Here is a 17987-nt window from a genome sequence, read left to right on the forward strand (position 1 = left end):
ATCCATTTGAATACCTCAGATCAGTTAGGATAATCACCAGTGAATTGGGAGCTGATGCTAGTCGGGCCATTGAGATGGCAGGTTTCACATTAAAATGTAAGAAAGCCAGAGAATGGTTTAAAAATTATGTGGAACCCAGAATGGACAGTATGTCTTGGGGAGAGTTCGCCAATGAGTTTGCAGGGTGGGCTTTTCCTGATAGTTCCAGGGAGATGAAAGTCATAGAGTTCGAACAGTTGAGACAGACAGATGAGATGAGTGTTGATGAATTCACAGATAAGTTCCTGGATTTGCTTCAGTACGTGGGTCAAGCCTATGATACTGATCAGAAGAAGGCAAGGAGATATACTATGAGACTGCATCCCAGGTATTCTTCCTTGATTCTTCCAGCAGAAAAGGAGAGTTTCCACACGATAGTGCACACAGCCAGGAAAATGGAAGCTAGTGCCAATATTCAGAAACAATCAAAGGCACAGGCTTCGGGTTCTAAGGCCCCCAGTTCAGGCACTTCAGGCAGCAAGAGATGGGATAGAGCGAAAGGAACAAAGAGTAAGTTCTGGAATAAAGTAAAGTCAGGTCTGGGAATAGGTAGTGGCTCAAGCTCTGGCATAGCTCCAGTCTGCAGAAGATGCGGAAAACCACATGGAGGAGTTTGTCGGTTGGGATCTACAGCTTGTTTTAGATGTGGACAGGAAGGGCATATTGCTCGGGATTGTCCTCAGGTGACTTTTGCACCATCCCAGCAGATGAGTTCAGGCAGTGTGGTACAGCCAGCAGCGCCAGCCATGCCTCAGAGTAGTGGCAGAGGTAGAGGGAGAGGGGCAGCCTCTACTTCAGCAGCAGGTTCCCGAGGTGGAAATCCGGTAGCCCCAGCACGGATTTTCACTGTGACATAGAAGGAGGCTAACACATCGAACACAGTGGTGTCAGGTAATCTCATCATTGGGTGTTCAGATGTGTATGCTTTGATGGACCCCGGTGCTTCTCATTCCTTTATTGCTTCGAGAGCCATAGAGAGATTGGGTTTGATCAGTTCTGAGTTAGAGTATCCTCTCTGGGTTAGTGGACCTAAATGTGACCCATCAGTGGCAGTGTCAGTCTATCGTTTCAGTCCATTGTTCATAGAGGGTAGATGCCTTCCAGCTGACCTTGTGGTTCTAGACTTGACAGATTTTGATGTCATTCTAGGGATGGATTGGCTATCTACATATAGTGCTACGTTGGACTGTAGAGAGAAGCTAGTGAGTCTCAGAGACCAGGATGGGTCAGAGTGTGTCTTCAGAGGAGACAGGAGAGGTACACCCAGCGGTATGATTTCAGCCCTTCAGGCTCGTCGTTTGCTTAGGAGGGGTTGTCAGGGGTTTCTAGCTCATGTGAGAGAGCTAGACAGTCAGGTGAGGGAACCAGCCACAGTACCAGTAGTCCGAGAGTTTCTCGATGTTTTCCCAGATGAACTTCCAGGACTACCACCCGGTGGGGAGATAGAGTTTGAAATAGAATTGCTGCCTGATACCAGACCTATCTCTATTCCTCCCTACAGGATGGCGCCAGCAGAGTTAAAAGAATTGAAAGAACAGTTGCAGGACTTGGTAGATAAGGGTTTCATCCGCCCCAGTACCTCACCTTGGGGTGCTCCAGTGCTTTTTGTCAGAAAGAAGGATGGATCCCTCAGACTTTGTATCGACTACAGACAGTTGAACAAGGTCACTACCAAGAATAGGTATCCGCTACCTAGGATTGATGATCTATTCGACCAGCTAGCTGGAGCGGGTTATTTCTCGAAAATAGATCTGAGATCCGAGTATCATCAGTTGAGAGTCAGAGAGGCAGATGTGCCTAAGATAGCTTTCAGGACCAGATATGGGCATTATGAGTTCTTAGTGATGCCGTTCGGGTTGACTAACGCCCCTACAGCATTCATGGATCTCATTAACAGAGTTTTCAGTGAGTTTCTGGATCACTTTGTCATTGTTTTCATCGATGATATATTAGTGTATTCCAGAGATGCAGAGGAGCATGCCCAGCATCTGAGGATAGTTCTGCAGACACTGAGAGAGCATGGTTTATATGCCAAGTTCTCGAAGTGTGAGTTTTGGTTGAGGAGCATTGCCTTCTTGGGACATGTGGTATCAGCAGAGGGTATTGAGGTAGACCCCAAGAAGATAGAGGCTGTAGCTAACTGGCCCAGACCCACTACAGTGACTGAGATTAAAAGCTTTCTGGGACTGGCAGGTTACTACAGGAGGTTCGTTCAGAACTTCTCAAAGATAGCAGCTCCTATGACCAAACTGACTCAGAAAAACCAGAAGTTTGTCTGGTCAGACCAGTGTGAAGAGAGCTTTGAGGAGCTCAAGAGGAGATTGACCACAACACCAGTGCTAGCTCTGCCTGTCAGTAATGAGGCTTTCACAGTGTTCTGTGATGCATCTCGAGTGGGATTGGGCTGTGTTTTGATGCAGAGTGAGAGGGTGATAGCTTATGCTTCTAGACAGTTGAAGAAGCACGAGTTGAATTACCCTACCCATGACCTAGAGATGGCAGCAGTTATCTTTGCCTTTAAGATGTGGCGGCATTACCTCTACGGGGTTAAATGCGAGATCTTCACTGATCACAAGAGTTTACAGTACATCTTGAGTCAAAGAGAGCTGAACTTGCGGCAGAGAAGATGGGTAGAATTGCTCAGTGATTATGATTGTAAGATCCAGTACCATCCGGGTAAGGCGAATGTTGTGGCAGACGCCCTAAGTCGGAAGTCACTAGGCAGTTTATCCCATATAGCAGCAGAGCGGAGACCAGTTGTGATGGAGCTTTACAAGCTCTTAGAAGAGGGATTACAGCTAGAGTTGTCTGGTACAGGTGCGTTGATAGCACAGATGAGAGTGACACTTGTGTTTCTGGAGCAGATAGCTTAGAGACAGCATGAGGACCCAGAGTTGATGAAAATTGCCAGGACTGTTCAGTCAGGCAACAGTGCAGAGTTCAGATTTGACAGCAAAGGGATCCTTCGTTATGGGAGTCGACTTTGTGTACCAGATTGTGGCAGTATGAAGGAAGATATTATGAGGGAAGCTCATAATGCGAGATATAGTGTTCACCCAGGAGCCACCAAGATGTACCAGGATCTGAAACGGGTCTATTGGTGGCCAGCCATGAAGAAAGAAATGGCGCAGTTTGTGACAGCCTGTGAGGTCTGCCAAAGGGTGAAACTAGAGCATCAGAAACCAGCTGGAATGCTTAACCCATTGCCAATTCCAGAGTGGAAATGGGAGAACATAGCCATGGATTTTGTAGTGGGTTTACCAGCAGCGTCCAACAGGATAGACTCTATATGGGTGATTGTGGTCAGACTCACGAAATCTGCTCATTTTCTTCCAGTTCAGAGTAACTATGCTGTGGATAAGTTGGCTCAGGTCTATCTGGATGAGATAGTGAGATTACATGGTGTTCCAGTGTCGATCGTCTCAGATAGAGGACCTCAGTTTACCTCTAGATTTTGGCGAAGTCTGCAGAGTGCAATGGGCACGAGATTAGATTTTAGCACTGCTTTCCACCCACAGACTGATGGACAGTCAGAGAGGACCATCCAGACCATAGAGGATATGCTTCGACTGTGTGTGTTAGACTTTGGCGGTTCTTGGAGGCAGCATCTACCTTTGGTGGAGTTTGCCTACAATAACAACCATCATGCTAGCATAGGGATGGCTCCGTATGAAGCTTTATATGGGAGGAAGTGCAGATCCCCTGTTTGCTGGGAAGAGATAGGAGAGAAGGCTCTTGCAGGGCCAGAGTTAGTAGAGATTACTAGTCGAGTGGTGCCTATGATCAGAGAAAGAATCAGAACAGCGCAAAGCAGACAGAAAAGTTATGCAGACGTTCGCAGAAAACAGTTAGAGTTCCAGGAGGGTAGTATGGTATTGCTGAAAGTATCTCCAATGAAAGGAGTGGTTCGGTTTGGAAAGAAGGGTAAATTAGCCCCACGATACATTGGACCCTGGATCGGAAATGTGTCGTATAAGCTGGATTTACCTGCTTCTATGGAGAGAATTCACCCGGTATTTCATGTTTCTATGCTACGGCAGTTTGTGTCAGATCCGAATCAGGTTCTGAGTGAGCCTGAGGTGGAGGTTCATACAGATCTCACCTATATAGAGCAGCCAGTGCGGATTCTGGACACACAAATCAGACAGCTAAGGAACAAGGAGATTCCGATGGTGAAAGTTCTGTGGAACCACCATAATCTAGAAGAATGCACCTGGGAGACGTGAGAGTCAATGCTCCAGCAGTATCCATATTTGTTTTGAGGTTAGTTTCCTCCTTTTTATGTGTTACTTGTTTGTTTTCGGATCATTCAAGGACGAATGGTCTTAAGGGGGGGAGAATGTAATACCCGGCTAGAGTCCGGTGTCGAAATTCTACGTTCCGATGGAGTTTCGGATGTCGGAAGCCTCTCGAAGGGATAGAGTGATGTTTTCTATAATGTTTTGGTATGTTTCATCGTTTTAAAGCATAAGGAAATAAGTTTTTGAGTGAAATGAACCAAGGCAGAAAAGCCAGGTTCGACCGCCGAACATGCATGACTTTCGGTTTCACGTGTGGCCGCCGAAGGTGGTCTGGCCAGCCACCTATAAATGGCCCTCAGTCGGTTGAAGCGGTAAGAACACCGTTTCTTTTGTCTTCTGAGGTGAGACCCTGTCCTTTGTGAGTATTTCTTCATGTTTTCATTAAATCATGCAAAGATTTGAGTAGTTTTCATGATTATTTGAAGGTTTTAAGCTAAAAACTCAAAGTTGTGAAGTTTGGAGAGTTTGAAGGCAAGTTGCTCCAAAACTCCACGTTAGGATCCTTCATCTACTTGGTTTCACAAGGTAAGTGAAGATCCTGAGCTTGTTTTTATGTTTTCTGAAGGTTTTATGGGGTTTGTGGAGAGAGTTGCATGAACAGGGTTATTTGTGAGGTTTTGATGATTTTGTGTCTAAAGCTTGTTTGTGTGTTTTATGTTTTGTGTTGTTGGGGTTTTTAGGTAAGTGTTGACCCCTTTGAGCATATACATGAGTGTATGCAAGTTGAGGAAGTGTGGTGTGTAGTTGGAGAGGAGTTTGGTGCTTTTGGCGAGAGGCAGGGCAAGTTTCTGCCCTGCTGATGAACTCAGGTTCGGCAGCCGAAGGTACATTCGGCCGCCGAACCCCTGAGGAGAAGAGAGGAGGTGGCTTCGGCTGCCCAAGCTTGCCCCTGAGCTTTTGGACTTTCGGCTCTGGAGGGAAGTTCGGCCGCCGAAGGTGCAGCCGAAGGTTAGAGACTTTCGTCTCTGGAGTGCCTTTTGGCCTCCGAAACTTGCCCCCGAAAGGGTTCGGCAGCCGAAAGTGGAAGTTCGGCCGCCGAAGGTGCTTGAGTTTCGTCTCTGGAGAGGACTTTTGGCCGCCGAACCTACCGCCGAAAGTGTTCTGTCCAGCTTTCCTTTGCATGCTTTGCATGGATATTAGAGTGAGTTTAAGGGGATTCTTGGGGAGTTTAATAGAGTTGTTCATAAGCTAGTTTGGTCCCTCATTTGCGTCTATCTGTATAGGTACAGACCAGAGGAACCAGAGAGAGCAGCAGTGAGTACTGCTCCAGAGTTTTCAGAGCCTGCAGAGTCAGTCCAGATAGCCAAAGGTGAGTGGAACTAAACGTACTTTGTTTTAATTGCACAATGGAATGTTTTAGCATATCTCATGCATCATGATTAAGCACTAGGTTGATTGCATTAGTATCCACGAATATGTTGCATTGCATAGTTATTGTTGATGTGAGTGAATGCTGAATGATCCAATAGTCTCAGACAGGAAGTCCAGGAGCCTTTGACTACGCCCTGGCAGGTATAGTAAAGACCAGGAGCCTTTGACTACGCCCTGGCAATTATAGTAAAGACCAGGAGCCTTTGACTACGCCCTGGCAATGGTAAGTAGAAAGGTGTTATATACACATATACATATATGACAGGAAGACCAGGTGCTCGATGCTACGCCCTGGCACAGAGTTACTGGGACTATGTGGTAACAGGTTTACTCTTGATGTGGTTTATCTGTGTTATGACGCATTCCATGAGATCATATTTTACTGAGCTGGTTTACTGTTCTACTCACTGGGCTATAGAGCTCATCCCACTCCCTTAACCCCAGTCTTGCAGGTTCAATGTACAGTGTACAGGGAAGGTTCAGCAAAGTGCAGAAAAAGAAAAGAGAATTGTAATAGTGTAGAGTGGACATGTAATGTTAAAGAGATGTAATAGTTATGTTTTCAGATACAGATGTGCTTGACATAGTGATGTTTTGTATGGACATGATCTGTATATGTATATATGTTTTATTGTATGTGAAACACCAGGCTTAACAGGTATGAGTGAACCCATCTAGAGAAAGTACAGAGTACAGAGTACAGAGTACAGAGATAGTGCATGCACAGGTTAAGCCTTGGTTCAGCAAAGAGTTTTTATTTTCACAGAAAATGTATGATCATGTCTGAGATTTACAGGTACACAAAGAGTATAGCAGGCTTGCTACGGGTTCTGGCGGCCTTAAGCCGACCTGAATCCTAGCGCCGGTGACGGTCCAGTTTGGGGTCGTTACAAAAAAGGCTCTCGGCACAAACAATATGAATCAAGTTCTTTGCAAACCAAAATAAAATCATTGAAAAAGCGGTATGGCAGAGCACACAATTTCACTTGCTCGCGTTAACCACAAAATTGAACGTATTAGTGCAATTCCAAAATGCCAACACTAATATCGAATTAGACTTTCTCGAATATCAAAATGTAGCAACCCTTAACAAATAATCTAGAAAACTCAAATAGAACAAAAAAAAAAAAAACCTTTGCAATAGACAATAGAGACTGGAAAAATACTAAAGCAGCACAAAACACTTCCCCTCCCACCCAAATCGAGGAAAAACCTAGACTATGAAAGGTTCGCAAGACCAAACAATAAACTATACTCGAACTCAAATGACTTATTTTTCAATCAAAACACACTAACAGAAGAAATAAAGAAAATATACATGAAACAACAAGAAAGAAAATCGAAAATGGGCAGCCATTGTCGAGGGGTAGCAGTGCCCACCAATTGTTGTACTATTGTTCTCGAGAACCCTTCTCCTTCTCTCCTTCTCTTTCCTAATTTGTTTGTTTAATTAAAAAAATATATTTAGTTCAAATTCAGTATTAGAGCACTAAAAAGAATAATTAATATAAATAGTTAAAAGAATTAAATTGTTATTATTATAATATAAAATTTTAAAACTTTATTTAAATAATAAAACACCCTTAAAATTGAAATTTTTTTATATGAACTCAGAATATTATATGCATTTATAAATAACAACCAAATAGAAGCTATTGATTAGTTTTATATAGTAATGTTTTTGTTGGTTTTCTATTGTGGCTTGAGGGATAAAATTATCAAAAACGATTTTAAATATATTGGTTATTTATTATTTTAGTATTCTTATAAATAGAATTTAGTAATTTATTTTTAAATTATTTTTTGAATGCTCCTTAATAAAAACAAACCATTAGTAGTTCAATAACGAAGAAAAGTAAGAGTTTTTTCTCAATAGATATATGCATTATTACAATGCATGAATAAGTAATTAGTCCATAAAAAATGTAATGAAATAGAATTTTATTTTCTCCAACCTTGAAAATTTATTAAGATTAAGGAGGCATGACTTCAAAAACAAATATACTTTAAGCCATTAGGTTATAAGAGAAGTTGAAATTCTTAATGGCTCTAGAATTTAAAGAATGAGCAACTTTGTTTCATATCTTTTATATGGTTTAAAAAAACTATGACACATGATTAAAAATATTTAAAACTCTTTAATCAACTCTTGAATATTGATGAAAATATTATGACACATCAAAATACACATATAATTTTTAGTGTAAAAAATATTATTGTGTTGAAAAAATGACACTAAAATATTATTGATAATATTATTGTTTAGTTTTCAATTACAAACAGAATATTAATACATAGAGCTACTTGTATTTTCATATAAATACCAATTGGAGATGCACAAAAATTATTAGGAACCAATAGTATTTTAAAAAAAAAATAGAAACATTATTTATATTATTAAGAATGATACAGTATAAACAACACACGTAGATTCAAAAAAATTTTTAAAAAAATAGTAGAATTAGTTTTAACATTCAAATCTTATTATCACATTGAATCAAATATTTCCAAGTGTTGTAGAATTACACATTGTTGATAATTTTAGTTAAGATTTTAAAGGCCAATACCAGTCAAAGTCATGTAAAGAATCAAAAAGTAGAGATTTGATACTAGTTTAGCTCATCAAATCTCCTTAAATCATGGATCTTAGCTTCCTAATCTTAGTATTAATAAAAGTATAAAAAGGTCAGAGCTTGGTATGTTTATTCATCAATTCAAAAATAAACAACAAACAAATAGCTTCAAAACCCAAAAGAGGATAACAAAAAAGGAAAAAGCAAAATCCAAAGTTGAATTCATAAGATGAAGAATTTTGAGTTTTCCATCTATTATATTTCACTATTGATTATGCTCTCCTTATTTTATGTTTTAAATGCTCAGGAGGAGCAAATTGCTTCTGGTCCTGCAAGTGCTTCTGGCCCAGCAAGTGCTTCTGGTCCGGCGAGTGCTTATGGCCCTACAAGTGCTTTCGGTCCTGCAAGTGCTTCTAGCGAGAAAGAAAAAGAGAAAGAAGTCAAGAAAGAAGCCAAGAAAGAGAAAGAAGATGAGAAAGAAGCCGAGAAAGAAGCCAAGAAAGAGAAAGAAGATGAGAAAGAAGGCGAGAAAGAAGCCAAGAAAAAAGAGAAGAAAGAGAAAGAAGCTAAGAAGGACGCCAAGAAAGAAGCTAAGGACGAGGAAGAAGCCAAGAAAGACGCCAAGAAACAAGATAAGGACGAGAAAGAAGAGGAGAAAGATTCCAAGAAAGAAATTAAGGATGAGAAAGAAGTCGAGAAGGATGCCAAGAAAGAAGCTAAAGATGAGAAAGAAGCCGAGAAAGATGCCAAGAAGGAAGCTAAAGATGAGAAAGAAGCTGCGAAGGATGCCAAGAAAGAAGCTAAGGCCGACAAGGATGCCAAGAAAGAAGTTAAGGCCAAAAAGGATGCCAAGAATAAAGATAAGGACAAGAAAGAAGCCAAGAATGAAGATAAGGACGAGAAAGAAGCTAAGATCAGTGCCCCTGCCCCTGCACCCAGTCAGAAATAAGCTAAGAACTAGGTTTCCAAATAAGTAAAGCAAGATTCTTATATGTACTGCATTTAGCAAAAACATAAGTTAAAAGAAAAAAGCTAATAAGTGGATTTTCAAATAAATAAAATTTTCATGTTTGCTTAATAAACAACAAGAGTTTTATATTATTAAGAATTATATAGTATAAACAACACATGTAGGTTCAGAAAAGATAAAAACAAAATAGTAGAATTAGTGTTGAATATTCAAATCTTATCACATTGAATGAAATATTTCCAAGTGTTGTAGAATTACACATTGTTGATAATTTTAATTAAGATTTTAAAGGCCAATACCTATTCGAGTTAAAGTCATGCGAAGAATCAAAAAGTAGATATTTGATCCTAATTTAGCTCATCAAATCTCCTTAAATCATGGATCTTAGCTTCTTAATCTTAGTATCAAGAAAAGTATAAAACTTTCAGAGCTTGGTATGTTTATTCATCATCTCAAAAACAAACAACAAACAAATATCTTCAAATCAAAAGAGATAAAACAAAAGGAAAAAGCAAAATCCAAAGTTGAGTTCATAAGATGAAGAATTTTGAGTTTTCCATCTATTATATTTCACATCCAAAGTTGAGTTCATAAAGATGAAGAATTTTGAGTTTTCCATCTATTGTATTTCACTATTGATTATGTTCTCCTTATTTTATGTTTTAAATGCTCAACAGAAGCAAAGTGCTTATGGCCCAGCAAGAAAGAAGTCGAGAAAAGAAGCTAAAAAAGAGAAAGATATGAGAAAGAAGCTAAGGACGAGGAAGAAGCCGAGAAACGACGAGAAAGAAGAGGAGAAAGACGCCAAGAAAGAAGTTAAAGATGAGAAAGAAGCCAAAAAGGAAGTCGAGAAAGAAGTTAAGGCCAAAAAGGAAGCCAAGAATGAAGCTAAGGATGAGAAAGAAGCCAAGAATGAAGCTAAGGACAAGAAATAAGCTAAGAACTAGATTTCCAAATAAGTAAAGCAAGAAGAAGCCAAGAAAGGACGAGAAAGAAGAGGAGAAAGATGCCAAGAAAGACGTTAAAGATGAGAAAGAAGCCAAAAAGGAAGCCGAGAAAGAAGTTAAGGCGAAAAAGGAAGCCAAGAAAGAAGCTAAGGCAGAAAAGGAAGAAAAAAATGAAGCTAAGGATGAGAAAGAAGCCAAGAATGAAGCTAAGGACAAGAAATAAACTAAGAACTAGATTTCCAAATAAGTAAAGCAAGATTCTTATATGTACAGCATTTAGCAAAAAATAAACTAAGAAAAAAGCTAATTAGTGGATTTTCAAATAAATAAAATATTCATGTTTGCTTAATAAACAATAAGAGTTTTATATTATTAAGATTATATAGTATAAACAACACACGTAAGTTCAGACAAGATAAAAAAAAATAGTAGAATTAGTGTTGAACATTCAAATCTTGTTATCACATTGAATGAAATATTTTCAAGAGGCCAACAAAGAAGTTAAAAATGAGAAGGAAGCCGAGAAGGAAGCCAAGAAAGAAGTTAAAGGCCAAAAAGGAAGCTATGAAAGATGTTAAGCCAAAAAGGAAGACAAGAGTGAAGTTAAGGACGAGTAAGAAGGCAAAAATGAAGCTAAGGACGAGTAAGAAGGCAAAAATGAAGCTAAGGACGAGAAAGAAGCTAAGATCAGTGCCCATGCCCCCTGCCCCTGCACCTGCACCCACCAAGAAATAAGCTAAGAACTAGATTTCCAAAGAAGTAAAGCAAGATTTTTATATGTACTGCATTTAGCAAAAAATAAACTAAGAAAAAAGCTAATAAGTGGATTTTCAAATAAATAAAATATTCATGTTTGCTTAATAAACAATAAGAGTTTTATATTATTAAGAATTATATAGTATAAAAAACACATGTAGGTTTAGAAAAGATTAAAAAAAATTAGTAAAATTAGTGTCGAACATTCAAATCTTGTTATCACATTGAATGAAATATTTTCAAGTGTTGTAGAATTACAAATTATTGATAATTTTAGTTAAATATTTAAAAATCAACACCCGTCAAAGTCAAGTGAAGAATCAAAAAGTAGAGATTTGATCCTAGTTTAGCTCATCAAATCTCCTTAAATCATGGATCTTAGCTTCCTAATCTTAGTATCAAGAAAAGTATAAAAAGTTCAGAGCTTGGTATCTTTATTCATCAACTCAAAAACAAACAACAAACAAATATCTTCAAAATCCAAAAGAGGATAAAACAAAAAGAAAAAGCAAATTCCAAAGTTGAATTCATAAGATGAAGAATTTTAAGTTTTCCATCTATTATATTTCACTATTGATTATGTTCTCCTTATTTTATGTTTTAAATGCTCAAGAGAAGCAAAGTGCTTCTGGTCCAGCAAGTGCTTATGGCCCAGCAAGTGCTTCTGGTCCGGCAAGTGCTTATGGCCCTACAAGTGCTTTCGGTCCTGCAAGTGCTTCTAGCGAGAAAGAAGAAGAGAAAGAAGTAAAAAAAGAAGCTAAAAAAGAGAAAGAAGATGAGAAAGATGCCGAGAAAGAAGCCAAGAAAGAGAAAGAAGATGAGAAAGAAGGCGAGAAAGAAGCCAAGAAAGAGAAAGAAGATGAGAAAGAAGGCGAGAAAGAAGCCAAGAAAAAAGAGAAGAAAGAGAAAGAAGCCAAGAAAGAAGCCAAGAAAAAAGAGAAGAAAGAGAAAGAAGCCAAGAAAGACGCCAAGAAAGAAGATAAGGACGAGGAAGAAGCCGAGAAGGATGCCAAGAAAGAAGATAAGGACGAGGAAGAAGCCGAGAAGGATGCCAAGAAAGAAGATAAGGACGAGGAAGAAGCCGAGAAGGATGCCAAGAAAGAAGATAAAGATGAGAAAGAGAAAGAAGATGAGAAAGAAGGCGAGAAAGAAGCCAAGAAAAAAGAGAAGAAAGAGAAAGAAGCCAAGAAAGACGCCAAGAAAAAAGATAAGGACGAGAAAGAAGCCAAGAAAGACGCCAAGAAAGAAGATAAGGACGAGGAGGAAGCCGAGAAGGATGCCAAGAAAGAAGATAAGGACGAGGAAGAAGCCGAGAAAGATGCCAAGAAAGAAGCTAAAGATGAGAAAGAAGCCGAGAAGGATGCCAAGAAAGAAGCTAAAGATGAGAAAGAAGCCGAGAAGGAAGCCAAGAAAGAAGTTAAGGCCGAAAAGAAAGCCAAGAATGACGGTAAGGACGAGAAAGAAGCCAAGAATGACGGTAAGGATGAGAAAGAAACCAAGATCAGTGCCCCTGCCCCTGCACCCAGCGTGAAATAAGCTAAGAACTAGGTTTCCAAATAAGTAAAGCAAGATTCTTATATGTACTGCATTTAGCAAAAAATAAACTAAGAAAAAAGCTAATAAGTGGATTTTCAAATAAATAAAATATTCATGTTTGCTTAATAAACAATAAGAGTTTTATATTATTAAGATTATATAGTATAAACAGCACACGTAAGTTCAGACAAGATAAAAAAAAAAGTAGAATTAGTGTTGAACATTCAAATCTTGTTATCACATTGAATGAAATATTTTCAAGAGGTCAAGAAAGAAGTTAAAAATGAGAAGGAAGCCGAAAAGGAAGCCAAGAAAGAAGTTAAGGCCAAAAAGGAAGCTAGAAAGATGTTAAGGCCGAAAAGGAAGACAAGAGTGAAGTTAAGGACGAGTAAGAAGGCAAAAATGAAGCTAAGGACGAGAAAGAAGCTAAGATCAGTGCCCCTGCCCTTACACCCAGCAAGAAATAAGCTAAGAACTAGATTTCCAAAGAAGTAAAGCAAGATTTTTATATGTACTACATTTAGCAAAAAATAAACTAAGAAAAAAGCTAATAAGTGGATTTTCAAATAAATAAAATATTCATGTTTGCTTAATAAACAATAAGAGTTTTATATTATTAAGAATTATATAGTATAAAAAACACATGTAGGTTTAGAAAAGATTAAAAAAAATTAATAAAATTAGTGTTGAACATTCAAATCTTGTTATCACATTGAATGAAATATTTCCAAGTGTTGTAGAATTACAAATTGTTGATAATTTTAGTTAAAATTTTAAAAATCAACACCCGTCAAAGTCATGTAAAGAATCAAAAAGTAGAGATTTGATCCTAGTTTAGCTCATCAAATCTCCTTAAATCATGGATCTTAGCTTCCTAATCTTAGTATGAAGAAAAGTATAAAAAGTTTAGAGCTTGGTATGTTTATTCATCAACTCAAAAACAAACAACAAACAAATATCTTCAAAATCCAAAAGAGGATAAAACAAAAAGAAAAAGCAAAATCCAAAGTTGAATTCATAAGATGAAGAATTTTGAGTTTTCCATCTATTATATTTCACTATTGATTATGTTCTCCTTATTTTATGTTTTAAATGCTCAAGAGAAGCAAAGTGCTTCTGGTCCAGCAAGTGCTTATGGCCCAGCAAGTGCTTCTGGTCCGGCGAGTGCTTATGGCCCTACAAGTGCTTTCGGTCCTGCAAGTGCTTCTAGCGAGAAACAAGAAGAGAAAGAAGTCAAAAAAGAAGCTAAAAAAGAGAACGAAGATGAGAAAGATGCTGAGAAAGAAGCCAAGAAAGAGAAAGAAGATGAGAAAGAAGGCGAGAAAGAAGCCAAGAAAGAGAAAGAAGATGAGAAAGAAGGCGAGAAAGAAGCCAAGAAAAAAGAGAAGAAAGAGAAAGAAACCAAGAAAGACGCCAAGAAACAAGATAAGGACGAGAAAGAAGCCAAGAAACAAGATAAGGACGAGGAAGAAGCCAAGAAGGATGCCAAGAAAGATGCTAAAGATAAGAAAGAAGCCGAGAAGGATGCCAAGAAAGGAGCTAAAGATGAGAAAGAAGCCGAGAAGGATGCCAAGAAAGAAGCTAAAGATGAGAAAGAAGCCGAGAAGGAAGCCAATGTAGGCTGAGAGGTTGATCTCCTGTAACCGAGCTCTGACCTGCTGAAATTCTGCAGCAGACCTTGCCGAGCTCCGACCTCCGACCTCCTGTAATTCTGCAAACGATCTGTAATACCCGGCTAGACTCCGGTATCGGAATTCCTACCGTCCGGTGGAATTTCGGATGTCGGGAACCTCTAGAAGGGTAAAAACATGTTTTATAAAATGTTTTCATGAATTTTAATGTTTTAAGTATGAAATTAAATGAGTTTTTGCATGAAAAGTCCTTGGAGGAAAAACCAGGTTCGGCCGCCGAAAGTCAAGTTCGGCCGCCGAACATGCATGCGTTTTGGGAGGCATGTTAGGCCCCCGAAAGCATGAGTGAGGGAAGTCCAGGTTCGGCCGCCGAAACTCACGTTCGGCCGCCGAACATGGCATGCACGCGGAAGCACTTTCGGTCCCCGAACGTGGCCTGGCCAGCCACCTATAAAAGGGTCACTTGACCGAAATGGGCGAGCTTTCTCCCATTTTCGGCCACAGCTAGCTTCCGACCTCCCTCTTCCAAATCTAGTGTTCTTCCTTCAAATCCCCACCATTTTTCTTGAGTTTTAAGCTTGCATTGAAGGTTTTGAACTTTTGAAACAAGTTTTGGAGCTTTGGGAACTCAGGAGCTCATTTTCGTGGATCTCCAAGTTTAGGTCGTCTCCCTCTCGATCTTCAAGAGGTAAGAGCCGATCTTAAGCTCCTTATGTGTTTTGAGTAAGATTTTATGAGTTCTTTGAGTAGAAATGCATGTTAGGGTATATGTTGAGTTATGGGTAATATGGATATTTTGAACAATGTGTGTTGATTGTGTGTGTTTGAAGTGTTGTAGTTGGGGTATATGATTGTTTGAGACCCCTAGGAACTTGTATGCATGTCCTAGTTGAGCTTTATGCATGATTTGAGGTTTTGGGAGGCAAGAGGCTCAAGTGAGCCAAGTTTCTGCCCTTTTGGGAGAAACCAGGTTCGGCAGCCGAAGGAACTTTCGGCCGCCGAACCCCCTTGTGGAGGCAGCATTCGGCTGCCGAAGCTTGCCCCCGAAAAAAGACTTTCGGATCTGTCTGGGAGATTCGGCCGCCGAAGGTGCCGCCGAACCTGCCTGACTTTCGGCTCTGGAGGGACTTTCGGCCGCCGAACCTGCCGCCGAAAGTGCCCTGTTCAGCCATTTCATGCATGTATTTCTATGATTACTTCATGATGTTCTAAGGGGTTTTTGGGGAGTAGTTTAGAGTTATGTTCTAGCATGTTTGGTCCCTCATTTGAGTCCACCTGTGTAGGTTCGGACCCGAGGAACCGAGGACCCCAGCAGTGAGTTCAGCTGCTTCGGTGTTGTCAGAGTCCGCCAGAGGTGAGTGGAACTAAACTTAATCTTTTAAATTAAATGTTTTATCATGTTTCATGCATCATGAATATGCAATAGGATGATTGCATTAGTATTCACGAATATGCCGCATTGCATCGATTGTTGTTGATGTGGGTGAATGTTGGATGACCCAATTAGTCCATGACAGGAAGACCAGGACCCCATTCTACGGCCTGGCACGAAAATGAAAGACCAGGACCCCATTCTACGGCCTGGCACGAATGTGGGACTCGAAGACCAGGAGCCCAGAGGAGGCCCTGGGATAATGGTAAGTAATGTATGTATGACAGGAAGACCAGGACCCCATGCTACGGCCTGGCACGATGTTAGCTTGGACTAATTGGTGACAAGTTCACCCAACCCTTATGTGAATTGTCTGTGTTATGATGCATTTCATAAGAGCATGTTTGATAATATGTTTTATGGTTCTACTCACTGGGCTTTTAGCTCACCCCTCTCCCTTTACCCCCAGGCTTGCAGGTACAGTATAGAGCAGGAGTCCGGATAGAGTAAAGAAGTTCTGTTTATGTAATAGCTAGCAATGGACATGATCAAATTGTAATGTAAAGTCTTAATCAGTATAGTCATGTAATGAGATGATGTATATGGATATTAGAAGTGTGCTTGACCATAGATTGTGCTATCTCTTTAATACATGATCTTAGAGATTTTGATAATGTTTATGTAAACCAACTCAATATATGTTATGTCACCCATTTGGGGGCACAGATGAGATCCCACAGAGGGATCAATGTTATGTTAATGTTTATGCACAGGTTGAGTTTGGTTGATGTTCATGGAAAGAAAAGTTTTAATTTTTATGCATGTTGTTGATCATGTATGGGATTATACAGGTTTACAGGTTGTATGTCAGGCTTGCTACGGGTCCCAGCGGCCTTAAGCCGATCTGGATCCTAGCACCGGTAGCGGTCCGATTTTCGGGTCGTTACACGATCAGCTTTAACGAGTGTGTGCACTCCTTGTGCACTCCTCTTTCTTACGAGCACAGTAACCGGACTGCCGACCTCCTCCTTCTCTCTCAAACCAAACTTTCATGAATGTGAATATTACTATATGCAGAATGTAAACTCTCTTTTTGAAAAATTAGCCGATCAATTTGTTTCGGCTTTTCATTCTTATTTATACTGAATCAAATCAACCATTACAAACGGAAAACAAAATCTACTCCAACCTTGAAGCCACATTGCCAAGACTCGGGTTACAGAATACGTGGGCAACAGACTCTTAACAAATTAAAACATGCAGAACACGTGGGTACGTGTTTTATTAATAAAATAGAAAACAGTGCACGTGAGTACGTGCTTAACAGAAAATGGTGCGAACAGGCTTACTTTCATCATTTCTCCCCCGTAAGCTTATTCTTCACATCTCTGATCCCGATCATCATGCTCAGCTCGTCGATCTTGTCCCGAGACAATGGCTTTGTCAGAATGTCAACCAGTTGTGCTTCAGTCTTGACATACTCGACTTCAACTTCTCCTCTTTGAACACATTCTCGAATAAAATGAAACTTAATGTCTATATGCTTACTTATGTTATGATAAACGGGATTCTTTGTGAGCGCGATTGCAGATTTGTTGTCCACTCTTAACACAAACTTGTTCGCCTTCCAACCGATCAGCTCATGTAACAGTCTACTAATCCAAGTGCCTTGACAAGTCCCTGTTGTTGCAGCAATATACTCGGCTTCACATGAAGATAAGGCTACGACTTTCTATTTCTGTGAAATCCAGGTGACTGGGCTTTGGCCGAGAAAATAGATTACCCCTGTCGTACTTTTCCGATTATCTATGTCTCCGGCTAAGTCACTATCACTATAGCCTACCAGCTTGAACTCCTCCTCTTCAACTTTGTTGTAATTGCAGCCATGATGCAATGTGCCTTTTACATAGCGTAATATATGTTTTACGGCTGCTAGATGTTTCATTGTTGGGCTTCCATGAAGCGACTTACCATCCCAACTGAATATGCAAGATCGGGACGAGTGTTCACCAAGTACCTTAGACTTTCGATTGCACTTCTGTAAAGTGTTGCATCTACTGGAGGACTTCCGTCTGATTTGCTTAGTTTTACCCGTGTATCCATTGGAACCCGACACGGCTTACACTCAGCCATGCCAAGCTTCTCGAGTATCTTCTCTGCATACCCTGCCTAGTTAAGGGTGATACTATACGGCCTCTGCTTGACTTCTATTCCCAGATAATAGCTTAGCTTTCCAAGATCACTCATCTCAAAGTTCTTTCTCATCTTGGCTTTGAAATCCTCCACTGCTCTCAGCTTTGAACCCATGATTATCAGATTATCTACGTACACTCCCACAATCTGCACTTCATCTCCTTTGTGTTTCTTGTAGACTGCATGTTCGATCACACATCTTTGAAGCCCTAGTTCACGGAGACATTTGTCTAGCTTTATATTCCATGCACGAGGCGCCTGTTTAAGACCATACAGGGCCTTCTGTAGCTTCAAAACC

At 39.8% G+C, this 17987-nt stretch overlaps 3 protein-coding genes across 3 annotated transcripts; all 3 read left to right on the plus strand.

Moving 5' to 3' along the window:
• Positions 1 to 6675: 6675 nt before the first annotated feature.
• LOC110607523 (cylicin-1) lies at positions 6676 to 9233 on the plus strand. Its single transcript, XM_021746649.1, has 3 exons — positions 6676 to 6705; positions 8592 to 8723; positions 8838 to 9233. The coding sequence occupies exons 1-3, from the start codon at positions 6676 to 6678 to the stop codon at positions 9231 to 9233; spliced, it is 558 nt and encodes a 185-aa protein (XP_021602341.1).
• A 617-nt stretch (positions 9234 to 9850) lies between these two features.
• On the plus strand, positions 9851 to 10189 carry LOC110607524 (FK506-binding protein 3-like). The gene has a single exon (XM_021746650.1). It carries the CDS (start codon positions 9851 to 9853, stop codon positions 10187 to 10189), a length of 339 nt encoding a protein of 112 aa, XP_021602342.1.
• Positions 10190 to 10708: 519 nt separating this feature from the next.
• Positions 10709 to 14118, plus strand: LOC110607525 (nucleolar protein 58). Its single transcript, XM_021746651.1, has 5 exons — positions 10709 to 10844; positions 11571 to 11701; positions 12128 to 12434; positions 13595 to 13725; positions 13882 to 14118. Exons 1-5 carry the CDS (start codon positions 10709 to 10711, stop codon positions 14116 to 14118), a joined length of 942 nt encoding a protein of 313 aa, XP_021602343.1.
• Positions 14119 to 17987: the final 3869 nt, after the last annotated feature.

The sequence above is a fragment of the Manihot esculenta genome, chromosome 13 (genome assembly GCF_001659605.2).
Source record: "Manihot esculenta cultivar AM560-2 chromosome 13, M.esculenta_v8, whole genome shotgun sequence".
NCBI classification, from domain to species: Eukaryota; Viridiplantae; Streptophyta; class Magnoliopsida; order Malpighiales; family Euphorbiaceae; genus Manihot; species Manihot esculenta.